Source organism: Pseudophryne corroboree, chromosome 5 (genome assembly GCF_028390025.1).
Source record: "Pseudophryne corroboree isolate aPseCor3 chromosome 5, aPseCor3.hap2, whole genome shotgun sequence".
Taxonomy (NCBI): domain Eukaryota; kingdom Metazoa; phylum Chordata; class Amphibia; order Anura; family Myobatrachidae; genus Pseudophryne; species Pseudophryne corroboree.
In genome coordinates this window covers 306,904,737-306,930,418 of record NC_086448.1, presented here as the reverse complement: position 1 = coordinate 306,930,418, position 25,682 = coordinate 306,904,737, and the positions used below count along the sequence as shown (strand labels likewise).

The 25,682-nt window shown below is 44.2% G+C and overlaps 1 protein-coding gene across 4 annotated transcripts in view; it reads left to right on the top strand.

Moving 5' to 3' along the window:
- The window catches only part of BLVRA (biliverdin reductase A), a 62,543-nt gene that overhangs the window by 15,956 nt on the left and 20,905 nt on the right, over nucleotides 1-25,682 (top strand). For 3 of the 4 annotated variants that reach the window (XM_063922455.1, XM_063922456.1, XM_063922454.1), the window contains exons 2-6: nucleotides 6,345-6,481; nucleotides 19,515-19,634; nucleotides 20,813-20,910; nucleotides 23,686-23,793; nucleotides 23,981-24,152. In XM_063922455.1, coding sequence (XP_063778525.1) covers nucleotides 6,363-6,481; nucleotides 19,515-19,634; nucleotides 20,813-20,910; nucleotides 23,686-23,793; nucleotides 23,981-24,152 — 617 coding nt within the window. In that variant the 5' untranslated portion in view covers nucleotides 6,345-6,362. The remainder of the gene's footprint in view (nucleotides 1-6,344; nucleotides 6,482-19,514; nucleotides 19,635-20,812; nucleotides 20,911-23,685; nucleotides 23,794-23,980; nucleotides 24,153-25,682) is intronic. The other variant, XM_063922453.1, reaches the window with a different exon arrangement.

The window sequence follows — 25,682 nt, the reverse complement described above, 5'->3', positions numbered from 1 at the left end:
AACCGTAAGTATAATGGGCGGGTTAGGTTTAGGGCCCGCACAGGAGGGTGGGTGTCTAGGTGTTGGTTAGTCCCCACCGGTGGGGAGGTTAGGTTTAGGCTCTAAGGGGGAGGGTTAGGCTGCGGGGTTAGGTTTAGGCACCACAAAGGGGAGGTTAGGGTTAGGCTGCAGGAAGTTAGGGAGCAGGAGGAAACATACCTCCCCTCTTTGGGATTTCACACATCGGGATGCCGGCGTCTGTATTCTGACCACCGGCATCCCGTACGTCAGTCATACTAAACTCGAAATTATTTCTATGGGGGTAATTCAGACCTGATCGCTTGCTAGTGTTTTTTGCAGCGCTGCCATCAGGTCAGAACTGCGTATGCACTGCAATGCGCAGGCGCGTCGCACATGTACAAAGCGGTTTGTTGCTCTGCGATGGGTTTGTGCAAAGAAACCATTCGCACGGGCGATCGCAAGGTGATTGAACGGAAGAAGGCGTTTGTGGGTGTCAACTGACCGTTTTCTGGGAGTGGTTGGAAAAACGCAGATGTTCCCAAGCGTTAGCAGGGCGGGTGTCTGACGTCAATTCCGGTCCTGGACAGGCTGATGTGATCGCAACAGCTGAGTAAGTCCTGGGCTACTCAGAAACTGCACAAAATCTTTTTGTACCGCTCGGCTACACATGCAATCGCACGCTTGCACAGCTAAAATACACTCCCCGATGGGTGGCGACTATGTGAACGCAGGACTGCAAAAAACAGCTAGCGAGTGATCAGGTCTGAATTACCCCCTATGTTCTGTAAGTTGTACATGCAGCACAGGCACTTTCTTGGGAAACTTCCATACAAAGCATTATACAGATGTGTTCTCTCATCGTTGGCCCTTCGAGTCATGCTGGGTGTCTTCTTGTTTTTTCCCTATATAGGACGTGTAAGCAGACTCTGCTGAATAAACTGATATGCTTTATGCTTATATTCTGTGTGTGACCACAGCTCTATCTGCATACGTAATGCTACGCTGGTGTCAGTGACTGTTGTCCTGGAATATACTGTAATGTAGCATTTCATTGTCAGAGTCTGCTTGCGTGTATTATTCACATAGCTATGCGAGTAAGACGCATTTTTGGTAAAAAAAAAAAACACTCCCGACGTTGGCAGAGTTGCACGGGAACTGCCTGCTTACTCACGCCAAGCACACACCCTCCAACATTTCACACTTAAAAAAAAAAAGGCACACTTGAAAGGGGCTGTGTCTTCACCTACTCTCATTTTCGACATTTTAGGGGGACTTGGCAGGCCGACATCAGGTTCCATAAGTAAGTGAGACACAGCATTACTAGATAGGGTTAAACTGATATTAGGAGCAGTATGTTAAGCAGGAAAATCACTGACTGTGGACACGGTAATAGGGGGGTTGTCACCAGTGTGGGACAGCAGCTGCAGATATATAATGACAGTGATTGCAGTGGAGAGTTGTGTAATGGTAGAAGCGTCAGCCATCGCTGGGGGGATGTACAGCACAGGGACAGAGCAGCCTGACGCAGGAAATAATGCTTTTGGGTAGTTGAACAGCTGATGGGATTCCCGAACAATTCACTTTCTCACATTCTATAGTGGGGTTCTGTGAAATACTAAATTATGCTAAAATTCCCATTTGTTTAGGGAGAAAAGAATAAACAGCATTGTATATTTTCATTAACGTTTATTTTTACGGATTGATGTTTTATTCTAAATTGTATAATGGGCAGGTACAGTATTGGAGACTCCTAATGCTATACTAGGACCACTGAGGCGGCATAGGTACTGTAGCACTATGGGTCAAAACATTTTTCATGACCCTGGTATGCATGGCCCGGGACCCAGCCCTTTTCAATGCACGGCTGGCAATTTTTGAAACTCTGGGACCACATTCCGTGTTACTTTTGGACTTTCTAGGTTAATTGTGGCTTTCACACATGCAAGAGAACTCCTTGCCTATTGTCACCCTGCTTTAATGGGAACAAACCCAGGCTCTGTAACACTGGGGCTGCTCTGGAAATGTGCCCATTTTTTATTTACTAGTAGTGCTTCAGTTCAATTGCCCATTCATTCCCCGGGTGAATAGACCAGGAGGTGGTGGAGCATCCTCACAGGTGACCGCTACGTTGCTCGGGAACTGACAGCACAGGTGCCAGGCCGGGAGGGTGTGGTGTAGGCCCGCAGCTATGTGAGAGGGCAGGGCCGTACCACAGACAGCTGGGGATGTCCAGGAACAATATGCCGCTGACATGATCCAAAGGCCTGTTCCACTCTCTACTCCCCACAGTACACTGGCGCTAGTCATGACGTGATTATGCTAGTGTCAGTGCGGAGACCCACATAGGAAACAGAGGACAGAGCCACCTGTCGCTCGGCAGCGCTGCGGAAGTCCGTCTCTTCTCAGCGCTGCCGTGAAATCTGGGCAATTGTATCCACCCAGTACAAAGTGGTACTGTTTGGCTGTACAGACCATTAAAAACTGGCGCTGTACTGGCTAAATGGTATAGTTTGAGGTTCAGCAGGCATCTTGTGGTTCATTGCGTATTGAGGCTATATGTATGAGGCGCCGGGATCCCGACAGCCGGCATACTGAAAACCACCCGTATGGGGACACATCTGTATCTGTACTCTAAGGTCTTAAGCGTAAAAAATCAGTATACGAAAATTGTATTATTAAGTCGACGTCTCAGATAGATATCTATCTATCTGTGTGTGTATGTATGTATGTATGTATGTATGTATGTATGTATATATATATATATATATATATATATATATATATATATATATATATATATATATATATATATATATATATATATATATATATATATATAATGTGAACAGAAGTCCAACAATGTGGAGGTGCACTCTTCCAGTTCAATGATTTCTCACACGTTCATCTTTCACAATAGCTTTATTGCAGTCAAATCTAGGCTTATTTAATCGACGTTTCGATCCTCAGTTTAGGATCTTTATCAAGATAAGCTTCCAGTTTATGAGAGCATCATATATTGATTACTGGAAAAACATAAAATAAAACATATACATACATTAAACAAACACAATACAAAATGAAAACAAACAAATAAAACATTAGTGGACCACCACGCCCTTTTTGGTTGATTATAAAAAAAGATTCATTAATCAACAGAGTGAATCGTACGTATTGACCAGTGTCTATATAAGTCATAGTCGTGTGTGGGCAAATCTACACCGCGGATATATATCACACCATATGTGGATACCAGGTGTCACCAACCTATAAAATAGGTAAACACTAGCTACAAAATGTCGCTAGCCCTGGACACTTACTCACACTAATCAATATGTCAGGTTCAGACAATGCCAGGTCTGTAGGGTTAATAAGGCCATATTCAAGCAGAGTTTCTGTAGATAAATAAACCAATGCATATATTTGAAAAAACACTCAAACTTACTAACGTGTATAGTACACATTTTCACCTATCAGTGAACACACACCCAAGTACTTACTATTAGGTTCATTAGAGTTCACTTCTCATGGGATGACTGAGACAACCAAAATAATCACTGCAAGCAAATACACAATAAGCCAACCTCTTAGTCCTAGAGACCACCAGTGCAATTGCTGTCATACCACAAATATAAAAACTACAGTACTCACAAAGGGTGTTCGAGTCCTCACCACCTCTACAGCCACACAGCTTAGAAGCTAATGGGCTGTCCTTAAATACCCTTCAGACTGGAAGTGTATAGTGCACCCTCTCTAATCCATCCCTGAACGCTCTCATGGTGTACAAAAATCACACCCGTCAAGGCTGCCGTCCTCGCTGGCATCTATCCGACCTCCCTATTACTTGAAGGCCCGTCCTGCTGTCGAGCATACCGCCGCATAGGTGAAAAGCAACAGTCGCGACTTCAGTGGAACGCAAACATCCAATAAAAAAATTCAAACCTCCATGTGTTACAGTATGAGACCGTAATTTTTGTAATATGTCTGTACACAGTGACCACTGCGTCCCTTTGATGATTTAAGCTGTGAGCATGTTTTAGAACTATTAAGCTCCCTTGTGATCTATTCTTATATTCCCTAGTGGATTGTACGTATCCTCCCCTCCAGTGTGTATGTTTTTTTCTCCCCTTCTGTATTAACTGAAGTTTCGCCTGTCAGTAATGTGAATCATCTGTCTGAACCTATTTGGCTATCGTAGAGACTGGAGCGCACGGCGCTTCCGGTTTCCGACTTCCGGGTTGTGGAACGCATTTGCGTTCCACTGAAGTCGCGACTGTTGCTTTTCACCTATGCGGCGGTATGCTCGACAGCAGGACGGGCCTTCAAGTAATAGGGAGGTCGGATAGATGCCAGCGAGGACGGCAGCCTTGACGGGTGTGATTTTTGTACACCATGAGAGCGTTCAGGGATGGATTAGAGAGGGTGCACTATACACTTCCGGTCTGAAGGGTATTTAAGGACAGCCCATTAGCTTCTAAGCTGTGTGGCTGTAGAGGTGGTGAGGACTCGAACACCCTTTGTGAGTACTGTAGTTTTTATATTTGTGGTATGACAGCAATTGCACTGGTGGTCTCTAGGACTAAGAGGTTGGCTTATTGTGTATTTGCTTGCAGTGATTATTTTGGTTGTCTCAGTCGTCCCATGAGAAGTGAACTCTAATGAACCTAATAGTAAGTACTTGGGTGTGTGTTCACTGATAGGTGAAAATGTGTACTATACACATGTTAGTAAGTTTGAGTGTTTTTTCAAATATATGCATTGGTTTATTTATCTACAGAAACTCTGCTTGAATATGGCCTTATTAACCCTACAGACCTGGCATTGTCTGAACCTGACATATTGATTAGTGTGAGTAAGTGTCCAGGGCTAGCGACATTTTGTAGCTAGTGTTTACCTATTTTATAGGTTGGTGACACCTGGTATCCACATATGGTGTGATATATATCCGCGGTGTAGATTTGCCCACACACGACTATGACTTATATAGACACTGGTCAATACGTACGATTCACTCTGGTGATTAATGAATCTTTTTTTATAATCAACCAAAAAGGACGTGGTGGTCCACTAATGTTTTGTTTGTTTTCATTTTGTATTGTGTTTGTTTAATGTATGTATATGTTTTATTTTATGTTTTTCCAGTAATCAATATATGATGCTCTCATAAACTGGAAGCTTATCTTGATAAAGATCCTAAACTGAGGATCGAAACGTCGATTAAATAAGCCTAGATTTGACTGCAATAAAGCTATTGTGAAAGATGAACGTGTGAGAAATCATTGAACTGGAAGAGTGCACCTCCACATTGTTGGACTTCTGTTTAAATATTGTGGGTCTACCATGTATATGGAGATTTCCACTAGGAGCACCCCACTGTTGTTATAACATTCCGATGTGAGTGCAGGAATATACTTGTTATATATATATGTGTGTATGTATAATATGTGTGTGTGTGTGTGTATATATATATATATATATATATATATATATATGTGTGTGTATATATATATATTCTGGGGTTTCTTATCTCTTCTGTATTGAACGGTGGACTGCAAAGTACAGTTGGGAGCATCAGTCTTAAGTGAATTAAAGAACACTGCAAAGTACAAAGTAACATCTGTACAATTGCACATAGAGCCCACAATCTTGGCACAACCCAACACCAATCACTGAATCTGAAAGGCAGCTATCAGAAATGATGGCGCCCAGTGCATTGCACTGACAAATGGTAGACTCTTCAGTGAAACAGAGGGCAGGTGATCTATGGGGGGATCATGTTTGTTGGTTGAAGTACAGGGCAGGCTGCTTTTTTTATTTGGGGGGGGGAGGTTATTTGGGTTTGGGATTGTGTGTGTTTGTGTTGGTGGGGACAGAGGGCAGGCTATTGGGGAGCGAAGGGTGCTTGGTGCCATGGCCCTGCACAATGCAGCAATTAGGAGGGCCTTGATGCAATTGCATAATTAATCTCTCACTCTGCCCACTTCATTAGGGAAGTGGAGGGGTTGCAGGAGGGCGGTCTACTTGCCCTAGATTCCAGGAAGATTCCCCAAATTTCAGGAGTTTCCCAAACAGTCGTCCTTTAATTTTTCAACATGAGAGCTCCCTGATGACCAAGAGAGAAAATGTAGAACATATGTAAATAAGATATAAGGTGTCACGTTATCACTTATGCTTCTATGAATGGTGGCTTATTACATGGAATTTGAAATGTATTTTGCTGGTTTGAATGGTGGCTAACTTTAAATGAAAAAGGCACTCAAAATGACTTCCATTAAACCTAAAACTGCTTAAGTTATAAATAATTTTATCAGAAATAACCTCTCTAAATTCTAACCTATTCTTCTTAGTGTTTGCAGAGCAGCAAAATGTTCGGTGCCGTGGTAGTGGGAATAGGCATCGCTGGTTCTGTGAGGATCAGAGACCTTCTGAACCCACTGCGAGGCAGCCCTTCGGAGAGTCTGGAACTTAAAGGCTTTGTATCTAGGTCTGTTGTAGTTAAATTGTACAAAAAGTATAAAATCATGTTTCATAAAGGGATGCTATGGTCAGGTTCAGTTAGCTATGAGCGTCTGCCATGAGCTTGCACTGGGTGCATATTAGCCTCCCATGGGCTCCGAACCAAAATTAGCTCTAAGGCACATTACGCAAAGCTACCAGAACGTCTTTCAACCGCATCTCACAGCTAATTGAATATGGCCCTTAGTGGTGGCTAGCGAGAAGATATTGGTATAAAAGGACAACAAAACACAAAATTTTCACTTGAACTATGCAGATCTGTTGATGTAATCGCCAATGACTACTGTTTAGAAACATGGGAGGGGACACTGTAAGACCAGAATGATGTTCTTTTAAGACTGTAAGGCACTAGTTAAAATTCCAAACTGCAGCATGGTTGGTGAGTGTGTCCTGAATAGAACACCTGATTGGACAGTTGTTGGCCATCCAATAAGGTGCTCGATTCAGTACTTTACCTGATGCAGTTTACATTTTAACCCACAATTCTGATTTCCTTGGCATTTCCTCAATGCTTCCAAATAGCAGTTAATGCATGGTACCACTGACTGAAAGGACCCTCGTTATAATTGTTGCTGGGCGGTGGTACACAAGCTGATGACGAGGGTTCCCGAAAAAGGATAAATGGTTGCTCAAATTGGTCAAAGAAAGCAAATAGGAACGAGGTGCCAAACCTGCAGTGATATCACTAATTGGCATATGCACAGAAAATATAACCACTATTATAACATGTTGTGTATATTGTAACTGTAGAAAATCATTAAAAACTCATACTGGGGTGATATAGAGAGAGAAACCTGCTGACAGAGGAAGGCAATTGCCATGATGAAGGGAGAAAAAGGTTAATGCTCTAACAATTGTTATACGTCAGCCAGTGCCTTATGAAAAGTACTGGCTATTGCAAAGCATTGGCACATTGGTATGCGCTTTAAAATGTCCTTTGGATTTACATAGAAACATAGAATTTGACGGCAGATAAGAACCAAATGGCCCATCCAGTATGCCCTTTAGGGTTAAAGTATTAGGGATAGGGTATTAGAGTTGGTTTAGGGGATGGGGTTAGGATATTGGGTTATAATGATGATCGGCTACCTTTTACTTACTGGAAGTATCTGGTAGTCTTTGTGTTTTAGGGCATGGATGACCTAAATAGGAACGCTGCTCCTCACCTCTATGGGGGGAATTCAAGTGTTTTGCACTCTGGCAGCCACTAGATGGCACCCAGCAGAGCAATTCAATTGTTGCTCTGTACAAGCGCTCACAGTCGCTGGCGCTGACATTACTGTTATGATGCTCCGTCAATCTGACTGGCTGGTAACTATTATGTGTGTGTGTATATATATATATATATATATATATATGTATATATGTATGTATGTATGTATGTATGTGTGTGTATATGTATATGTATATGTATATATATATATATATATATATATATATATATATATATATATATATATATATATATATATATATATATATATATATATATATATGTGAAAGCAGGGGAGAAGAACAAGCGCCATATGGTGTAGTATTTTAAATCAAATGGAGTGATAGATACGTATATACAGAGTAAGTACCGGATAGATTCTTGAGATTAGGCCTGTCAGTCTCTAAATTCTTTGTGGCTGTTCCCCACCTGACAGCAGGACCTCTCCCCCACCTGCCCGGCCTCTGTCACCGCTCAGCTGAGCGGTGACAGAGGCCGGGCAGGTGGGGGAGAGGTCCTGCTGTCAGGTGGGGAACAGCCACAAAGAATTTAGAGACTGACAGGCCTAATCTCAAGAATCTATCCGGTACTTACTCTGTATATACGTATCTATCACTCCATTTGATTTAAAATACTACACCATATGGCGCTTGTTCTTCTCCCCTGCTTTCACAGAATTTTATGACTGAACATACCCAAGTCATATTTTGAAGAACTGAGCAGCCACCAAAGAAGTTTGGGAGGTGTTTTCTGACGGAGCGTCCATAATTAACTGAATCCAACAGTGGAAACCTCTTTGAGGACCCTTTACGTTAAAGGAATATTTGGACGTGAGACGAAGCGCACTGACCAAAAAAACTCTCTCTATATATATATATATATATATATATATATATATATATATATATATATATATATATATACACACACACACACACACACACACACACACACACACACACACACACACACACACACACACACGTGTCGGCACTAAATTAAATGTACACAAATACCTTGGTGTCCATCCGATCACGGTGATACCATGAAACAATAACTTCCAAATAGAGGGACGGCACTCATAGGTTCTTTTTCTAAGTTGTATTTTATTCAAAAATCAGCTATACATCATCAATATTTCGGTGCGATGAGCACCGTCTTCAGGATGCAGAATAATGAAACGGTGACACAAACAGTATGAAGACAAATACTTACCCAACTTATACCAGTGCAGAAGCCCGATCATCAGACCCACGTGTAGATGGCCGGCCCTCCAGCCGGCGCGGCGGGATGCACACCGTGCGCAGAACATTTTATTAGGGGGTGCACCGTCGGAGGAGTGTTGGCACCCCCTACTGGGCGTGTCTACCAACGCCTATTGGGCGTGTCTAGCGCCGCCTATTGGCACTCAAAGCAATATAAACATATGCCCCTAGCGCTGCACCTTACTCAATACCCCCAGCGGTGCTATATACCCACTTACCCCCAGCGGTGCCAGATACACTCTTGCCCCCAGCGTTGCCAGATACATATGTTCTCACCCTCCTCTGTTGCCGATTTCCGTCTCTGCCGCTGAGGGGAGGAGAGCGTAGCTGGCGTCTCTCCTGTGCTCACTTCACCGAGTCCCTGGCTGTCTCCGGCGGGCATTTGAAATATGATGCCGGCTTGTGAGCCAATCGAGCTGGTCCGCGAGCTCTGATAGGCTGACAGCCGGGAGACCTTGTAAATGACTGCCGGAGACAGGGACACACAGTGAGGGGCAGGAGAGACTCGCGCAGCGCTCTTCTCTCTTCAAGTTCAGCGTTAGACTGAGAAGGTAATCGGCGGCAGCAGCAACAGGTGTGTGCGGGGGGTGCCGGACATTAGGGGGTGCCTGTGCGCACCAGGCACTCCCCGAGTGCACGCCTATGAGTGACGTCACGCTGTTGCTACAGCAATCAACTCCGCTGCAGTCCTGGTTGCCAGGGGAGCGGCCACATCCCCTGGTTCCCGGATCTCGCACTGTTGGTGCTCGGCTAGCACATCAACGGGTGTCTACAGAGTTTAGAAAACACAAGAAACAATAAAAACACAGCATGTGTCCAAATTGTGCAGTTAACCCTATAATGAACACAAAACCAAGAGGACACACAGATAGATAGATAGATAGGACACAGAAATACATTACATACACTTTAGTATGATAACATAACTGTATCAATCCATCCAAATATTAATAAATCTATAGAACACGGCCTACTAGATTAGAATAATTATGCAAGACTATTCCAACCAATCTTCTCATTTAATCCCCGTGGGGCCACAGTGTCTAATCAAACAACCCATCTTGCTTCAAGCACCAATAATTTCTTATTCCTATCCTCACCTCATTTCATGTCTGGGAGGTAGTCTACGATCATATATTTTCTCTAACGTCCTAGTGGATGCTGGGAACTCCGTAAGGACCATGGGGAATAGCGGGCTCCGAAGGAGGCTGGGCACTCTAGAAAGATCTTAGACTACCTGGTGTGCACTGGCTCCTCCCACTATGACCCTCCTCCAAGCCTCAGTTAGATTTCGTGCCCGGCCGAGGTTGGATGCACACTAGGGGCTCTCCTGAGCTCTTAGAAAGTTATAGTCTTAGAATTTGTTTTTTTTCAGTGAGACCTGCTGGCAACAGGCTCACTGCAGCGAGGGACTAAGGGGAGAAGAAGCGAACTCGCCTGCTTGCAGCCGGATTGGGCTTCTTAGGCTACTGGACACCATTAGCTCCAGAGGGATCGACCGCAGGCCCAGCCTTGATGTTCGGTCCCGGAGCCGCGCCGCCGTCCCCCTTACAGAGCCAGAAGCAGGAAGATGGTCCGGAAAATCGGCGGCATGAAGACATCCTGTCTTCACCAAGGTAGCGCACAGCACTGCAGCTGTGCGCCATTGCTCCTCATACACACTTCACACTCCTGTCACTGAGGGTGCAGGGCGCTGGGGGGGGGGCGCCCTGAGGCAGCAATAAAAACACCTTGGCTGGCTAAAATACCTCAATATATAGCCCCTGGGGCTATATATGAGGTAAATACCCCTGCCAGAATCCCCAAAAAAAGCGGGAGAATAGGCCGCGAAAAAGGGGCGGAGCCTATCTCCTCAGCACACTGGCGCCATTTTTCCCTCACAGCTCGGCTGGAAGGAAGCTCCCTGGCTCTTCCCTGCATTTCTACAGTACAGTAAGAGGGAAAAGAGAGGGGGGCACTAAATTGGCACTGTATACAGTATAAGCAGCTATTAGGGACATAACTCAGTTAGTCCCTGTATATATATATAGCGCTCTGGTGTGTGCTGGCATACTCTTACTCTGTCCCCCCAAAGGGCTTTTGTGGGTCCTGTCCTCTATTTGAGCATTCCCTGTGTGTGTGGAGTGTGTCGGTACGGCTGTGTCGACATGTTTGAGGAGGATAATGATGCGGAGGGGGAGCAGATGCCTTTAGCAGAGATGTCACCCCCTGCGGGGCAGACACCTGAGTGGATGGTATTATGGCAAGAAATGAGTGCACGTATAGACTCCTTACATAAAAAATTTGACGACATGCCGACTGTGGGACAGCCGAGTCTTCAGCTCGTGCCTGTCCAAGGGTCTCAAAAGTCATCAGGGGCTCTAAAACGCCCGTTATCTCAAGTGGCACAAGTAGATGTCGACACGGATACTGACGCCAGTGTCGACGACGATGAGTCAAATTTAATGCCCGTTAAGGCCATTCGCTGCATGATTGAGGCAATGAAAGAGGTGTTAAATATTTCTGATTTACATCCAGGTACCACAAAAAAGGGTATTATGTTTGGGGAGAAAAAACTACCTGTAGTTTTTCCCCCGTCAGATGAATTAAATGAAGTATGTGAAGAAGCGTGGGCTTCCCCTGATAAGAAATTGGTGATTCCTAAGAAATTACTAATGGCGTTCCCTTTCCCGCCAGAGGATAGGTTACGTTGGGAAACACCCCCGAGGGTGGATAAAGCGCTCACACGTTTGTCAAAAAAGGTGGCACTACCGTCCCAGGATACGGCCGCCCTTAAGGAACCTGCTGATAGAAGGCAGGAGGCGATCCTGAAGTCTGTATATACACACTCAGGCATTATACTCAGACCAGCAATTGCGTCAGCTTGGATGTGCAGTGCTGCCGCTGCATGGTCAGATAACCTGTCAGAAAATATTGACACACTAGACAGAGACACGATCCTGTTAACAATTGACCATATAAAAGACTCAGTCTTATACATGAGAGATGCACAGAGGGAAATCTGCCGGCTGGCATCTAAAGTAAGTGCACTATCTATCTCTGCTAGGAGATGCTTATGGACTCGCCAGTGGACTGGAGATGCAGATTCCAAAAGGCACATGGAAGTTTTGCCTTATAAAGGGGAGGAATTATTTGGGGATGGTCTCTCCGACCTAGTTTCCACAGCAACGTCTGGGAAGTCAGCATTTTTACCCCATGTCCCCTCGCAGCCTAAGAAGGCGCCATTTTATCAGGTTCAGTCCTTTCGATCCCAGAAAAATAAGCGGGGAAAAGGAGGGTCTTTTCTGTCAAGAGGCAGAGGCAGGGGAAAAAGGCTGCAGCAAACAGCAGGTTCCCAGGAACAAAAGTCCTCCCCCCGCTTCCTCTTCCAAGTCCGCCGCATGACGGTGGGGCTTCACAAGCGGAGCCGGGTACGGTGGGGGCCCGCCTCAGGAATTTCAGCGATCAGTGGGTTCGCTCACAGGTGGATCCCTGGATCCTTCAAATAGTATCTCAAGGATACAGGCTGGAATTCGAGGCGATTCCACCCCGCCGTTTCCTAAAATCCGCTTTGCCGATTGCTCCCTCAGACAGGGAGGCAGTGCTAGCGGCAATTCACAAGCTGTATTCCCAGCAGGTGATAATCAAGGTACCCCTACTTCAACAAGGCCGGGGTTACTATTCCACACTATTTGTGGTACCGAAACCGGACGGTTCGGTGAGACCCATTCTAAATTTGAAGTCCTTGAACACATACATAAAAAAATTCAAGTTCAAGATGGAATCGCTCAGGGCGGTTATTGCAAGCCTGGACGAGGGGGATAACATGGTATCCCTGGACATCAAGGATGCTTACCTACATGTCCCCATTTACAATTCTCACCAGGAGTACCTCAGATTTGTGGTACAGGATTGCCATTACCAATTCCAGACGCTGCCGTTTGGACTCTCCACGGCACCGAGGGTATTTACCAAGGTTATGGCGGAAATGATGATACTCCTTCGAAAAAAGGGAGTTTTAATTATCCCATACTTGGACGATCTCCTAATAAAGGCACGATCCAAGGAACAGTTGTTAGTGGGAGTAGCACTATCTCAGGAAGTGCTGAGCCAGCACGGTTGGATTCTGAATATCCCAAAGTCACAGCTGGTCCCCACGACACGTCTAATGTTCCTGGGAATGATTCTGGACACGGCCCAGAAAAAAGTGTTTCTCCCGGAGGAGAAAGCCAGGGAGTTGTCTTCTCTAGTCAGAGACCTCCTAAAACCAAAACAGGTATCGGTGCATCACTGCACGCGAGTCCTGGGAAAGATGGTAGCTTCTTACGAAGCAATTCCATTCGGCAGGTTCCATGCCAGAATCTTTCAGTGGAACCTGTTGGACAAGTGGTCCGGATCGCATCTTCAGATGCATCGTTTAATAACCCTGTCTCCACGAACCAGGGTGTCTCTTCTGTGGTGGCTGAACAGTGCTCATCTTCTGGAGGGCCGCAGATTCGGCATACAGGACTGGGTCCTGGTGACCACGGATGCCAGCCTACGAGGCTGGGGGGCAGTCACAAAGGGAAGAAATTTCCAGGGACTATGGTCAAGTCAGGAGACTGCCCTTCACATAAATATTCTGGAACTAAGGGCCATTTACAATGCCCTAAGTCAAGCAAAATCCCTGCTCCTACACCAGCCGGTGCTGATCCAGTCAGACAACATCACGGCAGTCGCCCATGTGAATCGACAGGGCGGCACAAGAAGCAGGACGGCGATGGCAGAAGCCACAAAAATTCTCCGATGGGCGGAGAATCATGTACTAGCACTGTCAGCAGTGTTCATCCCGGGAGTGGACAACTGGGAAGCAGACTTTCTCAGCAGGCACGACCTCCACCCGGGAGAGTGGGGACTTCATCCAGAAGTCTTCCAAATGATTGTAAATCAATGGGGTCGTCCACAGGTGGACATGATGGCGTCCCGCATAAACAAAAAACTAGAGAAGTATTGCGCCAGGTCAAGAGACCCTCAGGCGATAGCGGTGGACGCCCTAGTGACACCGTGGGTGTACCGGTCAGTGTATGTGTTCCCTCCTCTACCTCTCATACCAAAGGTACTGAGAATAATAAGAAAGCGAGGAGTAAACACAATTCTCGTGGTTCCGGATTGGCCAAGAAGAGCGTGGTACCCGGAACTTCAAGAGATGATCTCAGAGGACCCATGGCCTCTGCCGCTCAGACAGGACCTGCTGCAGCAGGGGCCCTGTCTGTTCCAAGACTTACCGTGGCTGCGTTTGACGGCATGGCGGTTGAACGCCGGATCCTAAAGGAAAAGGGCATTCCGGAGGAAGTCATTCCTACGCTTATTAAAGCCAGGAAAGATGTTACGGCAAAACATTATCACCGCATATGGCGGAAATATGTTGCATGGTGCGAGGCCAAAAAGGCCCCAACAGAGGAATTTCAACTGGGTCGATTTCTGCATTTCCTGCAAGCAGGAGTGAATATGGGCCTAAAACTAGGCTCCATTAAAGTACAGATCTCGGCTCTGTCGATTTTTCTTCCAAAAGGAACTAGCTTCAGTACCTGAAGTTCAGACATTTGTGAAAGGAGTGCTGCATATTCAGCCCCCATTTGTGCCTCCTGTGGCACCATGGGATCTCAACGTGATGTTGAATTTCTTAAAATCACATTGGTTTGAGCCACTAAAAACCGTGGATCTGAAATATCTCACGTGGAAAGTGGTCATGTTATTGGCCCTGGCATCAGCCAGGCGAGTGTCAGAATTGGCGGCTTTATCATGTAAAAGCCCTTATCTGATTTTTCATATGGATAGGGCAGAATTGAGGACTCGTCCCCAGTTTCTCCCTAAGGTGGTGTCAGCGTTTCACCTGAACCAGCCTATTGTGGTGCCTGCGGCTACTAAGGATTTGGAGGACTCCAAGTTGCTAGACGTTGTCAGGGCCCTGAAAATATGTTTCCAGGACGGCTGGAGTCAGAAAATCTGACTCGCTGTTTATCCTATATGCACCCAACAAGCTGGGTGCTCCTGCTTCTAAGCAGACTATTGCTCGTTGGATTTGTAGTACAATTCAGCTTGCACATACTGTGGCAGGCCTGCCACAGCCTAAATCTGTCCATGCCCATTCCACAAGGAAGGTGGGCTCATCTTGGGCGGCTGCCCGAGGGGTCTCGGCTTTACAACTTTGCCGAGCAGCTACTTGGTCAGGGGCAAACACGTTTGCAAAATTCTATAAATTTGATACCCTGGCTGAGGAGGACCTGGAGTTCTCTCATTCGGTGCTGCAGAGTCATCCGCACTCTCCCGCCCGTTTGGGACCTTTGGTATAATCCCCATGGTCCTTACGGAGTTCCCAGCATCCACTAGGACGTTAGAGAAATTAAGAATTTACTTACCGGTAATTCTGTTTCTCGTAGTCCGTAGTGGATGCTGGGCGCCCATCCCAAGTGCGGTCTATCTGCAATACTTGTACATAGTTATTGTTAACTAAATCGGGTTATTGTTGAGCCATCTGTTGAGAGGCTTCATCGTTTCATACTGTTAACTGTGTTTCATATCACAAGTTGTTCGGTGTGATTGGTGTGGCTGGTATGAGTCTTACCCGGGATTCAAAATCCTTCCTTATTGTGTACGCTCGTCCGGGCACAGTACCTAACTGAGGCTTGGAGGAGGGTCATAGTGGGAGGAGCCAGTGCACACCAGGTAGTCTAAGATCTTTCTAGAGTGCCCAGCCTCCTTCGGAGCCCGCTATTCCCCATGGTCCTTACGGAGTTCCCAGCATCCACTACGGACTACGAGAAACAGAATTACCGGTAAGTAAATTCTTAATTTAAACTAGCCAAACTATGGCCCCTGTCCGCAAAATGTTGCGCAACCGGCTGTTCACTTTTACCCGGTATTAAAGCTGCTCGTATTGCTGATCGATGTTGGTTATCTCTCTCCTTGATTTGACAAATGGTCTTACCCACATAGTACTTGCCGCATGGGCATCTGATGATATATATAACATGTGGTGGTACAGGTTACTGCATGTTTGATCGGAATATATTTTCCATTATGTGGATCCCTAAAAGAAGAGCCAGTATCCAAATGATTACAGTTAGCGCAGTTGATACATCTGTAACAACCCGCTTTCTGTATGAACAATAACCATGGGACCGTACGGCTAAAATCGGTAATATCGGTCTGAACCACTGAGTCCCGTATATACCTCCCACGACGATAACAGGCCATTGGTGTTTTGGATTTTAACCCACGCAGGTCTGTATCTGTCCTGACAATAGGCCATAGGGCTTTGGTGGCTTGTTCAGTGATGTTACTACTAGTGGTATACATTGACCACCTGATCCTATCGTCCCGTTTGTTTTTAGTACTTGTAGCAAATAATGTTTCACGAGATGTTGCAAGGACCTTATTCTTGTGTTTAGTAACAGAAGTTCCGGGTATCCACGCTGTAAAAATGTCCATACCATTTCATCCAACTGTAACTCAAGACTAGACCTATCATTATTGATACGAGCAACTGGCAGCATTTGAGAATACGACAAACCTGCTTTTAGTGCTGTTGGGTAATGACTGGAATGTGGAGAGCTCTTTCACAGGACCATCTGATTACTCCAATTTTATATTCTATATCCAAGATTCACAAAGACCCAGTGCACCCACCAGGACTCCTCATTGTGTCGGCGAGTGGGTCGCTCTACCAGCCTGTATCTCCGTATCTGGATACACTACTCCAAGCCTGCATCTTTCAAGAAAGATCTTTTTTGAAGGATACTACGTCTTTTCTTAAAGCTTTCCGTGAGTTTATGGATGCACCTTTTGATTTGCTGATGTGCACGCCTGCTGTTCAGAGCTTGTACACCTCGATTCCACACAATGCAGGTTTACAGGCGGTGGAAGAGTTTTTAAAGAAAAGTTCTGTGTACATTGACCCTGATGTGCCATTTGTCTTACAGCTATTATCACTGGTGTTACATCAAAATTATTTCCTCTTTGACGGACAGTATTATGTCCAAACAGACGGGAGTGCAATGGGGTCTAATGTCTCACCGACACATGCAAATATTTTTATGTATATCTAGGAAGATCAATTATTTTTCAGCAAACCAGAATTTACCCAGCATGTTAGATTATTTCTACGCTATATAGATGATTTAATAATCTTCTGGTCGGGTACACTGCAGGAGCTTTGCTCGGCCATTGATAGCATCAACATGCAACAAGGACCTATCCAGTTTACTTATAAAACTAATTTCAAAGAAATTGAATACCTTGATGTCAAACTCTCCAATGTTGAAGGACGTCTAGTCACTGCTATTTATTCAAAACCAACAGACTGCAATACACTTCCGAGGTATTCCAGTCATCACCCAACAGCACTAAAAGCAGGTTTGCCGTATTCTCAAATGCTGCCAGTTGCTCGTATCAATAATGATAGGTCTAGTCTTGAGTTACAGTTGGATGAAATAGTATGGACATTTTTACAGCGTGGATACCCGGAACTTCTGTTACTAAAACACAAGAATAAGGTTTTTGCAACATCTCGTGAAACATTATTTGCTACAAGTACTAAAAACAAACAGGATGATAGGATCAGGTGGTCATCAATGTGTATCACCAGTAGTAACATCACTCAATAAGCCACCAAAGACCTATGGCCTATTGTCAGCACGGATACAGACCTGCGTGGGTTTAATTTCCCAAACACCAATGGCCTGCTAACGTCGTGGGAGGAATATACGGGACTCAGTGGTTCGGACCGATATTACTGATTTTAACCGTACGGTCCCATGGTTATTGTCCATACGGAAAGCGGGTTGTTACAGATGTATCAACTGCGCTACCTGTAATCATTTGGATACTGGCTCTTCTTTTAGGCATCCACATAGTGGAAAATATATTCCGATCAAACATGCAGTAACCTGTACCACCACATATGTTATATATATCATCAGATGCCCATGCGGCCAGTACTATGTGGGTAAGACCATTTGTCAATTCAAGGAGAGAGCTAACCAACATCGATCAGCAATACGAGCAGCTTTAATATCGGGTAAAAGTGAACAGCCGGTTGCGCAACATTTTGCGGACAGGGGCCATAGTTTGGCTAGTTTAAAATATATGACCGTAGACTACCTCCCAGAGGTGGAACGAGGTGGGGATAGGAATAAGAAATTATTGGTGCTTGAAGCAAGATGGATTGTTTGATTAGACACTGTGGCCCCACAGGGGTTAAATGAGAAGATTTTTTGGAATAGTCTTGCATAGTTATTGTAATATACACATGTCAGGTATCCGTTATTCGGACACCCGTTAACCGAAATATTCCGAAAACCGGAATATTTCAGTCCTGTAGTGACATGACGCGGCCGGCGTCATGATGTCACTGGAGTCTTCGGACAATCACAGACAGGTGGGGGAGTGGCCATTACCTCACCGCCACTGACTCCCAGTACCTGCCGCTGACCCCTCGGACTCCCCTACTGATGCGCCAGATCCCCGGGAACCCTCACCGTCGTGCTGGACTCACAGCGGTCCCCCCTGCCGACTCGCTGGACCCCCGGAACCCATCCAGATAACAGGTAATCTGTTATCGGGGAAAATCCCATATCCGGAATGCTCCTGGTCCCGAGCATTCCGGATATGGGATACTCAACCTGTAGTAGGCTGTGTTCTATAGATTTATTAATATTTGGATGGATTGATAGTTATGTTATCATACTAACGTGTATGTAATGTATTTCTGTGTCCTATATATATCTGTGTCCTCTTGGTTTTGTGTTCATTATAGGGTTAACTGCATAATTTGGACATATGCTGGCTTAGTGTGTTTTTATTGTTTCTTGTGTTCTCTAAATTCTTTAGACACCCGTTGATGTGCTAGCCGAGCACCAACAGTGGGAGATCCGGGAACCGGGGGATGCGGCCGCTCCCCTGGCAACCAGGACTGCAGCGGAGTTGATTGCTGTAGCAACGGTGTGACGTCACTGGTGTGCGTCCCGTCGCGCCGGCTGGAGGTACAGGCGTCTACACGTGGGTCTGGTGATCGGGCTTCTGCACTGGTATAAGTTGGGTGTTTGTCTTCATACTGTTTGTGTCACTGTTTTATTATATTCTGCATCCTGAAGACTCTGCTCATCACACCGAAATGTTGATGATGTATAGCTGTTTTTTGAATAATATACAACTTTGAAAAAGAACCTGTGAGTGTCGTGCCTCTATTTGGAAGTTATCTTGCTCTCCCATGTCTTTCTCTCTTTCCCTCCCACCCTCCCTATTTTCTCCCTCTCTCTTTCTCTCCACTCTGTCCCCCTCTCTGTTCTTAGGCACAAAACAATCCACACACTGAGGATGATTGCTTATAAATCAATTTATTTGTATGCTAAAAAGTCTGGTCACCAGTTCCCATGTGATCCTACTGTTTGGTCTGATCACCGAATGTCTGCCAAATAATAACTGTATTGTCACCTTTCCGCAGGATGAATATCAGCCCATGTTTGTCATTTAGCACAAACTAATCATTTTCGTCTATCCCTCAGGAGGGATCTTGGTCAGCATAATGGTGTGAAACAAATTGGCTTGGAAGAAGCACTGCAGAGTACTGACATTCATGCTGCTCTCATCTGCACAGATAATCAAAACCACGAGGAAAGTATCCGGTAAATATCATTATGCCACATTTAGCGTGCTGTAGTTCATATTGGACAGCTGACTGGATTGATGCAGGCTGATGGCCATATTCTTCCTTAAGTGCCTCATGACCCCCCCTCCATAATTGAGTTTCTCGATTTTTTTAATTTTTTTCCATTTCATGAAAAATGTAGCAATTTATAGTGGAAAACAAGTGAAAATGTTGGTAAAATGTTGGGATATTCGCCTTCCTTTTTATTATATATACCTTACGTCAGTGGTTCTCAACTCAAGTCCTCAGATACCATCAACAGGTCATGCTTTTTGGATTTCTTTAATTATACACAGGTGAAAATCTATTTTGGGTCAGTAATTATCCCACCAGCTTCCACAGATAGAATTCCTAAAAACATGACCTATTAGGAAAATGTAAGCGTTGAAGTTGAGAAGCACTTCTTCATGTTATCCCGTGGATTTATCTGTTATTGCATTTTAGGCATTTACAACATATACTGTGTATGTATATATGTGTATGCCAAATTCATAGAAAAACTAAGCAATTTGACATTCAATATTTACTAACTCTAAAAGCCTTATGAAGTGCTAATGCTTAATTTACTACTATTTTAATCTATTGCGCAAAAAACAAACATAAAAAAACACCTGTTAATAATAGATATGATCTGATGAGGTTCCTGGAAATTTAGAAAATATATATATATATATATATATTTTTTTTTTTTTTTTTATTATGCATGATGAGACCTTGGTGCAGTGTAGTAGGACATGTCCCTGCAGCAGTAACCGTTTATTGTGACAAGGAACCTTCTGTGTGGGAAAAGCAGATTTAAAAAATAATAAAGAAAAAGAAATGGGTAAAGTGCTTAATGGCATCATGCCAATGCATTTACCAAGCTTCTGAGCATGTTTATGTAAAAGGGCAATACTTTCACTAGCCGTGTCTTTTTAGTAAAGCAAATAGCAGGCATAAACACACTTTGTAAATAAACCCCCTAGTGTTAATATAGTTAAAATATAATATTCAAAATGTTTTCTTTATCATATCTGTAACTACAATATACAATACATGTTGTACCTGTTGATTACTGACCATGTTGCTGATGATGTGGTTCATTTATGTTCTGTGATTAAATCTATTTTGGTTCAAAATGTGATAAATGTTTTCATCTTTTACACCCTCTGAAAGGCGTTTCCTTGAGGCTGGTAAACATGTTCTTGTGGAGTACCCTCTGGCACTGTCTGAACAGGCAGCTCATGAATTGTGGCAGTTGGCTGAGCTAACAGGTAAGGACACGATATAGTCTTATTTTAAATGTCAAATGAAAACATGAACGTTTGTGGATAAAGATCAAATAAATTGCCAAGTAGAACCCACATACCACTGCAGATTGCCTACAGAAAGGTTTAACTGACACCAGAGTATGGTCCACAGTGTGCCAGTGCTTATACAGAAGTGGGCTGCTTGGTGGTGCCAGAAGAGAACCTTTCCGTTGTTGGATTTTATATGCATTGGGGTATGTGGCTGTTAGGTTGACTGAGTTGGATGAAAAAATGGAGAGTGTTTCACCACATGGGGTGGGTGCATCAGGTGTGGGTATTTTTCCCAGAGCAGTGGGATACGAAGTGGGTAGTTGTACCAATGATCTAATGCATTTCACCTCGCCTGGGGCTTCATCAGAGAAAACTGCTACTGTTTATCTAATAAGAAAGCAATCACAGTAAAACTCCTTGTGTATCCTGTTTTGTTTATTCTGTTTTTATATTTAGTTTAGTTTATTTTAGTATATAACTTTCACAATAAAAGCCATACCTCTTAAGAAAATTTTGTAAATCTTCTTTTAAAGACAAGAGTATGTTATTGTCATAATAGTTCCTATATAAAAAAGTGCTCTCTGCATCTTTTCACATACATAATAAAAGGGAGGGACCCCTTTAGTCAGATTGAGGCAGTTTATTTATATATAAAAATCAGCCAAGGTATAGCGCAGTCGGACCCACATTTCTGCCATGTCACTAAAGAACCTAGGTGGTCATTCCGAATTGTTCGCTCGCTAGCAGTTTTTAGCAGCCGTGCAAACGCTATGCCGCCTCCCACTGGGAGTGTATTTTAGCTTGGGATCGCACAGCGGCTACAAAATAATTTTGTGCAGTTTGAGTAGCTTCAGACCTACTCACTCAGCGCTTGCAATCACTTCAGACTATTCAGTTCCTGTTTTGACGTCACGAGCACGCCCTGCGTTCACCCAGCCACGCCTGCATTTTTCCTGGCACGCCTGAGTTTTTTCGAACACTCCTTGAAAACGGTCAGTTGCCACCCAGAAACGCCCTCTTCCTGTCAATCACTCTGCTGCCAGCAGTGCGACTGAAAACGTCGCTAGACCCTGTGTGAAACTACATCAGCCATTGTAAAAGTACGACACGCTTGCGCATTGCGCCGCATGCGCAGAAGTGCCGTTTTTTTGCCTCATCGCTGCACAGCGAACGAATGCAGCTAGCGATCAACTCGGAATGACTCCCCTAAAATCTATCACAAAAAGAAAGAAAGGAGACTCTCTTGTGGGACACTCTTAGATTTTACACAGTTAATAAAAATAAAATATAACTTTTATTATGAATATGCTAAATATGAGTAGGGGAATAAATGGGTGAATATTACTGGCTGTAATTCCAAGTAAAGAAATAAAATAGATATATTCTAGTCTAAGTATCCAATTGTTTTTGAGATCAGAGTTCTGATTGTGCTTAAAAAAAATCCCAAACTAAGTAGAGGCGAAATTATTATTTTCAATACCCTGATCCTTTGGGCACAATATATCCTCTCAATAATACCAGCAATGCATACTCCAGAGATAATGGTCAGAGTAAAGGTTTAGTCTGAGTATATCATTCTGCTGCAGGAGACCTTCAAAAGTATATACACACAGTAAAGGTCACCGGCAGTCACCTTTTACAGGTGATCTGGAAATTACATCTAAGGGTTTAGCACACAATTATCTATTTATTTATTTATAATTACGAGCACTAAATGTTGCTTTACAGACTCAAGGTTTTCATACATAAGAAATGCAATTTGACGGGGGTTGTTTAAGGACAATTAATATTATTAAAGTCAGGAGACATGAAGGATATTCCAAATCCTTAAACTTTCATCCCCATCTCCCTCTGGGTGCCCTTTCATCATCAGCACACACAAGACAGGAATTCCTTCAATGTCCTTTGATAGCAAGAACTCAGTTCTCTGTGTGCGCTGACAGAAGCACACTCTACTCTTATTTCTGACCAGAACCTAACCCCAGTGCTCTCGTCTGCTGTGAAATAATGAGACACGACATGAAAGCAGAAGCTAGGGGACTCCTAGATCTGCTCTCTATTTACTTACTCTTTTGTAACACAACATGTACTACTGTATCTCCAGCATATGAAAATTCAAACTTAATCTTTGTGGGTGCTAGTTAAAATGTGCACCCACAAAATGAACAAATTCATATTTCCATTGGTTCACTGCTTATTAAAGAAGACGCCTTTAATAGAATATCCTCTACTATTTACACTGCATGCTGTTACTGTTATATTTCCTTTTCATTATTTGTCTTTCTTTGCTGACAAGCTTTCCCTAATGGCCATGACAACATTAAATATTACTGAGAGATAGATGAGAGGTTCTTGTAGTTTCTGACAACGAGCTGTTACATTTTCATATGTTGGTTGAATGTAAAAACTGTTTTCATCACAGACTCCGAGGCATTTTGTGCAAGTTAGTTGATGCCACATTTGTATCTCACTGTGCGCATAGAACAGCATCGGCAGGATTTAATGGCATTCAAGTTTGCCAAAGGCGCGGGATGCTGGCTGAGCTCGGACGTTTTTTTTAAAGCGCCAGTCATTTACAGGGCAAAACCATGCCTTGTTAATAACTGCCACTTTAAAAAAGGTACGATTTCAGCCAGCATCCGCACCTTCGGAAAACTGGAATGTCATTACATCCCGCCGCATGTCTGTAGTGTGTTGGCGTGTTGATCACTTATTACTTCCTGCCTTTTTATTTACAATGTATTGCAGGTAAAGTCTTACATGTGGAACACATTGAGCTTCTCACAGAGGAATACAAGCAGCTGAAAAAAGAAGTAGATGGGAAGAAGCTGGTGGAAGGAGTCCTCCATTTTACTGGTAAGAAAGTGCTTTGTAGTCTACATACATCACACAACACACTTTACTCACATCTATGAGCTTCTGACTGCCTAGAATATGTTGATAGGAGTAAGGACTTGCATTGTAATCAGCTTTTTGGGCTAATGACATATAATGTAATATTGCTTGCATTCTTTGTATTTGTGTTTTTCTGTATTCTATGTAGGTGGCCCTCTGGATACACAGCGATCAGGGTTCCCTTCTTTCAGTGGGATCGCCCGGGTCAGTTGGCTGGTTCACCTGTTTGGAGATTTGACTGTTACTTCTGCCACTGCAGAGGAGAATAAGCAAGAACAATATTCCAAGGTCACTGCACACTTCACCACTGCAGATAACAGGTCAGGGCCATTTTATTGGTGAATAAATGAGACCTCTTAGAAAAGACCGCCGCAACTTTTTCATAAATTCTCATTAAGGTAGATTAGTGCGCTAGAAACTAAGTGGAAAGGGAGCAATGTGATTACTTGCATCTCCCTGTGTAGAGTTGCTGCATTAAGGACTTTACCTGTTTAGATTGGCTTTGTCTTGCACTAGCCTGTCTGTAAATGTGGGTTATTACTATAGTGTGTATATCAGACTTGGGAATATCAGAGATAAAGGTTTGATTGAAGGGGAGTATTTTTACTCACATGGGGCGAGAGGAATGAAAAATTTGAGAGAGAGAAAGTACCAATCAATCAGCTTGAAACTGTCATTTTTCAAACACAACTTGTAAAATGGCAGTTAGGAGCTGATTGGTTAGTATTTTATCTCTTTCCAAGATTTGATACACCTCTCCCACTGTGTGTTTTGTGTCTGGAACCCTGTTTAATGATTCTGCAAGCAGCCTGTTTTTTCTGAAACTGGAACAGTACTGTAGCATGTGCATGTCTACATACATAATGGGGAGCCCACAAGGGGACTCTTTGCGCTCGCTCCGTTGCTGGCATTTTGGCGGACGGGGTGCCGCTGTTGGGATATTGACAAGCCGGCATCCTGTCCTCCAGGAATACGTATGTATTGTAAGTCATCTATTGATTTGTTCTGAGAACAGTGTTATGCCCCACTGAGGACTTTTTATTACCTGCATTGGGGTCACACATATCTGTCTGTATGTGTGTAAAGGGATCGGGGTGCACTCACCAGTGTTCATTAGTCAATTTATTGTTTAATCCATCAAGAGGAACGTATAAAGTGCATCAGCGTTTCGGTCCTACATCAGGACCTTTATCATGATGTAGGACCGAAACGTACTGTGTCAGTGATTGCGCTGAGCGAAAAAAATTGTGGGTCCCAGAGACCCATTACTTTAAAAATTTGGTGTCCCACTCCACTGATTCTGGTTCTCATCACATATTATGGGGGGAGAGTCAGGGAGAAGTTGTGGTAGAGCTGGGGCAGTACTGGGGGTGACTAGGGAAACAGTGGGTGACAGTTAATAGAAGGAATTGAATGAGAACCGGCAGGAAGGGCAGGGTGATACCCTCTGTGGGTTACCTTGTCCTAAAGCTATTCAATCCTGCTCAGCATCCAGGAGCTGTTCCCGGATCCAGTATGAAATGCCGGCGCTGGGTATCCCGGCAGTCATAATACAGACGCCGGGATCCTGATGATGGTATGACCAACAGCGGTGAGTGTGGGCTGTTCTCTCCCATTCCCTACCCCCTAACCCAAACACCCTGTTCCCGCAAGCTAAACCTAACATCACCCCTTAGTGCCTGACCCTAACCACCCCCCAGAGGTGCCGCTGGTAAGCGTGCATGCAGCAAGATTGCTGCTGCCATGTGGTCCCTGCAATCTCTCCCCTCACAACACCACTCACCTTGATGGGTAGGTCCTCGCTTAGTGGCATGGGTCATGATCCCGAAGATACTCCTCTCCGGCCAGAT